Raw genomic sequence first — 4434 nt, forward strand, 5'->3', positions numbered from 1 at the left:
CAGCCCTTGTAGCCCTGAGGATACCCAATGAACATGCATTTCTCCATGTGAGATCCGAGTCCTTCTCTCTTGTCCTTCTGCACGTGCACATAGGCAGTGCAACCCCAGACTCGAAGGTGGGAGACATCTGGCTTCCTTCCATGCCACAGTTCGTAGGGAGTGGCGCTTTTCACTGCGCTTGTGGGGCATCTGTTCCACACGTGCACTAGGGCACCTAGAGCCTCGCCCCAGAATGCTTTAGGTAGGCCAGTTTCATCCAGCATGGTGGTGATGCGCTCAGAGAGCAGCCTGTTGGCTCGCTCTGCAACACCATTCTGCTGAGGACGTGCTCGGACTGTGTGCTGCCGTTCTATGCCGCAGGAGTTGGTGAACTGCAAGAAAGCATTGCTCATGTACTCCCCTCCCTTGTCGTCCCTCAGGATCTTGATTTTTCGCTCTGACTGGTTCTCAGCATAAGCCTTGAATGTCTTGAAGGCCTCAAAGACATCAGACTTTGCTTTGATGGGCAGGACGAATCTGAATCTGGAGTAGTCGTCTATGAAGGACACCCAATAGCGAAATCCTGAGAAGCTGGGGTGAGGGACTTGGTGCACGTCGGTGTGGACGAGCTCGAGAGGCCTGGAAGCGCGCCATTCAGAAGGAGGGAAGGGGTTTGCGTGCATCTTGCCAGCTAGGCATGGTTCGCAGATAGGATCTGGTGCAGATTTCGACTCTATGGTCATCCCAGTGACGAGCTTCTCCCTTATAAGCGTCTTAATACCTTCTAGGTGATGGTGAGCGAGCCTCCTGTGCCATAGGTCGAAGTCTAGGGGCAGAGTCGCAGCTGCAGACGCATATTCAGTTAATTGCAACAGTAGAACCATCCAGGAATGCAGCATTCGAGTTGCTGATGCTGGCTACAAAGAGTGGGGTACCAGTGGGGCGTTCGAAGGACATCTTAGATGCATTAATGAGCACAGTGAACCCCATGTTGCGAGTTAGATATAGGACAGATAGTAGATTATTTCGCAAATCTGGTACATGAAGGACTCTAGTGAATTCTACAGCTTCGACACGCCTCCCATTAATGACTGGACTGAATACCACTGTGCCCTCGCCAGCTGAATAGACTATGTTGTTGTCTGCGAGCTTGATGGGGACGCGTTTGGGCGCATAATTGCGCAGCCAGTGACGATGGGGGGTCATGTGAGAGGTAGCACCTGTGTCTGCATTCCAGTCAGCATGTGCATCGAGTTGCAAGGGGCAAAGTGGATGGGATGGGTCAAAAGTGCGAAGACTTGCATTACCAGCAAATTCTGTGACCTGTTGGGCGCTCTGGGAGGTGTTCTGGGCAGTGGTCGAGTTGGAGGCAGGTGCAGCGGTGTTGGGAGAGGGTGTAGACGCTGCGGACGATGATTGGGACGCCTCAGAAGCCTTGTTAGCGCTCCTTCCACCTTTTCGACCATCGTTTTTGGTCTTGCGACGATCCTTATCACCTTTAAGACTCCTGCACTTGTGGGTGCAGTGACCAGGCTTCTCGCAGTACCAGCAGGTGACAGAGGTGCCGCATCTACAGTCTCCAGACGCAGTAAACAGCGCTGCATCGGTCCCAGAGCCTTCAGGACGTCTCCTCCTTTGGGTTTCCTCAGCCAGGAATGCTGCCTTCAGTTCCTCCTTGTCCAAGGACTTGAGTAGCATCAAAGACGACGCAAAATTGGAGTACTCCTCGCCCAGGGAACGAACCATGGTCATGCAGACCAGCTCTTGGTCGAGTTCCTTGATGGTGTAAGGCTTGGATGGGTCTGAGGGTCGAAGCTCCTGGACTTTGGACATGCCATCTTCGATCCTGGCAATGAGGGTGCTCAAGGACTCGTCAGGCTGCTTCCTAATAGAGAAGAAGTCGTCCCAGGCATTGAAGCGCGCGCCAGGACGCTTCTGGAGGTGCGTGGAAGCCAGGGTGGTCCAAATCTTGACAGGGTCGTCCTGGACAGCATCGATATGGGTCCTTTGCTCTACAGAGCACGCCAGATACAGCTCCCCAGCTGCCTTGTCTGCCTTGGTGTCCCACTTTGCTGCAGCTTCTGACTCTGTAGGTCGAGTCTCCATGCCATTGACGAGCAACCAGAGACCCTTGACTCGAAGATAGGCCTTCATCTCACCCTTCCAGGTAGCATAGTTGGTAGAAGTGAGTTTGGTGACAGTGGGAATAGATTTGGAGTCTTCTGAGGACATGGCGAAGGAGACGGCGCAGTTTTGCAGCAGTGGGACGAATTAAGGGCAAGGGCTTGGTAGAATTCAAAGGAAAGGCTGTCTTTGCTGATTTTCAACAAAGAGAGCAAGGAATAATGGGTGGGGAGAGTACCAGTGGCTGGATGCGAGAGGAGGGAAAATGCGCACTAAGTTGGCCCAAAGACAGTGAACTCCAGCGACAGATTTGACTGCTAAAGCGCAGGGCTCATAACCTATTAGAAGAACTGAGAGTTCAAAGTCAATGCACTGAATATTATTGTGTAAATAAGTAAAGTACTATACCTGAGAGTTCAAAGTCAATGCACGAAGCATGTAAGACTTGTGAACTCTGCACTATGGGCGAGTCTATGTAAACAAATATAAACAATTCCTAGTATGGTATGTGTCCTCGAAGTGTCTTAGAGGTCTGTCCTCAAAGTGTCCTCGAAGTCCTCGAAGTCCTCGAAGTTATCTACTAATATAGTAATGTCCTTGAAGTGTCCTTCAAGTCTTCGAAGTCTTAGAAGTCTTCGACCTATCTAGTGTGAAGTCACCACACAACTAACACCATGGGACTGGTAAAAGATACTGATGTGCTTGGCGTTGCAGTGTTACCGGATGTCGAAGGTGATGAGGAGGCTCTGGAAGATGGATGGGATGCCATTCTGGTTTGATATATAGTACCCTTACTGAATGTACATTACCCTGACTGTCTATAACATATGGTGACCTTGATTTCGCGGTGCTACCCATGGGTGACCCACTGACCCACGGAAACCCACTCGACCCATCACATAACCCATGACCCACAGTACCCTTGGGTGGTGGGTATGAGTATTTGGTGGGTACGAGTACGGGTTAGCGTGTGGCAACCCATGGGTTACCCATGCTATTGCCTAGTGCCTCCTCCATCTTGCGTTTCAGGGTGCGACCTTCAACACTTCAGCAAGGAGCTTTGGATAATGTTGGAGCAAAAAAAAACTCACTGAACATTGTAACTTTCTTCCAGTTCCAGTTCCAGTCGCTGAAGTGATTGTCTAGCGTATCACATCGACTCTCTGGTCCCATCTCTTTCATGCTTGAGGCAACTCAATTGATATTTGCCCACCCGCGTTCGGGTGCCTCTCCATTGGTCCTTCCTACAAACCTGGCCAAATTCCACAAGAACATCGTCTGGCAGGCGGCGATGTGAGCTCCGATGTGGAACTTGGGAACAAAGTAACGAATCTGCATTACATCATGCAGCACATGCAAATGAGCTGGCATGGAGTCCATCCTGGTCCATAGTTTCTTTGACCACTGGTATGCGATGTCATATGAGATGTTGAGAGTTGTGACCATAAACCCAATCAGGGCTGAAAATACAAAGTAGTCCATATTAAGGTACCTACAGTTCGTTGTCAATTAACAGGCCAAACAAATTCAAGCATAACTTACTTTTCACCCTTTTGAAGATCTCCTACCTCAGTTGGCAATTTGAACTCATGGCGTGCACAGTCCACAGTACCGACACCAGTTGCCGCTAGGCCACGTGCTGATTTCGTGTCGGCCATGTTAACTGTGTTGTGGCTAACACAGGTGCTACGCTAGAAAAGGTTTGTGTCAGACATTACAAGTAGATACAAAACTACACATACCTCTTGTTTCTCACCTGACCGCGCAGATAAATAACTCTTGTACTTTGTTTCCTCCACAAAGTATGCCCAACCTGCATTCAAGCCTGGATCAACGTCATCTGAAGAGACCACTTTGCATTTGAGGCGGAAATTCACATCTATTGTGATAAACAGTGCATACAGCCACCTGCGGTGAAGGATGAGTGTACTGCAACCAAAGTTAAACAAAATTCTGTTAGTTGTGTGGTGACTTCACACTAGATAGGTCGAAGACTTCTAAGACTTCAAGGACTTTGAGGACACTTCAAGGACATTACTTTATTAGTAGATAACTTCGAGGACTTCGAGGACACTTTGAGGACAGACCTCTAAGACACTTCAAGGACACATATCATACTAGGAATTGTTTATATTTGTTTACATAGACTCGCCCATAGTGCAGAGTTCACAAGTCTTACATGCTTCGTGCATTAACTTTGAACTCTCAGTTCTTCTAACAGGTTATGAGCCCTGCGCTTTAGCAGTCAAATCTGTCGCTGGAGTTCACTGTCTTTGGGCCAACTTAGTGCGCATTTTCCCTCCTCTCGCATCCAGCCACTGGTGCTCTCCC

General features: G+C 49.3%; 1 protein-coding gene across 1 annotated transcript; it reads right to left on the bottom strand.

Annotated features, from left to right (window-relative positions):
* Positions 1–3297: 3297 nt before the first annotated feature.
* Positions 3298–4013, bottom strand: EDB93DRAFT_1088110 (uncharacterized protein; the record flags this gene model as incomplete). Its single annotated transcript, XM_041446102.1, has 3 exons — positions 3298–3595; positions 3646–3789; positions 3865–4013. Coding segments are annotated over 3 exons (591 nt in total), but the record flags the coding sequence as incomplete, so codon positions are not given.
* Between the last annotated feature and the right edge of the window lie 421 nt (positions 4014–4434).

Source organism: Suillus bovinus (genome assembly GCF_016758785.1).
Source record: "Suillus bovinus strain UH-Sbo-P2 chromosome Unknown EDB93scaffold_41, whole genome shotgun sequence".
NCBI lineage: Eukaryota > Fungi > Basidiomycota > Agaricomycetes > Boletales > Suillaceae > Suillus > Suillus bovinus.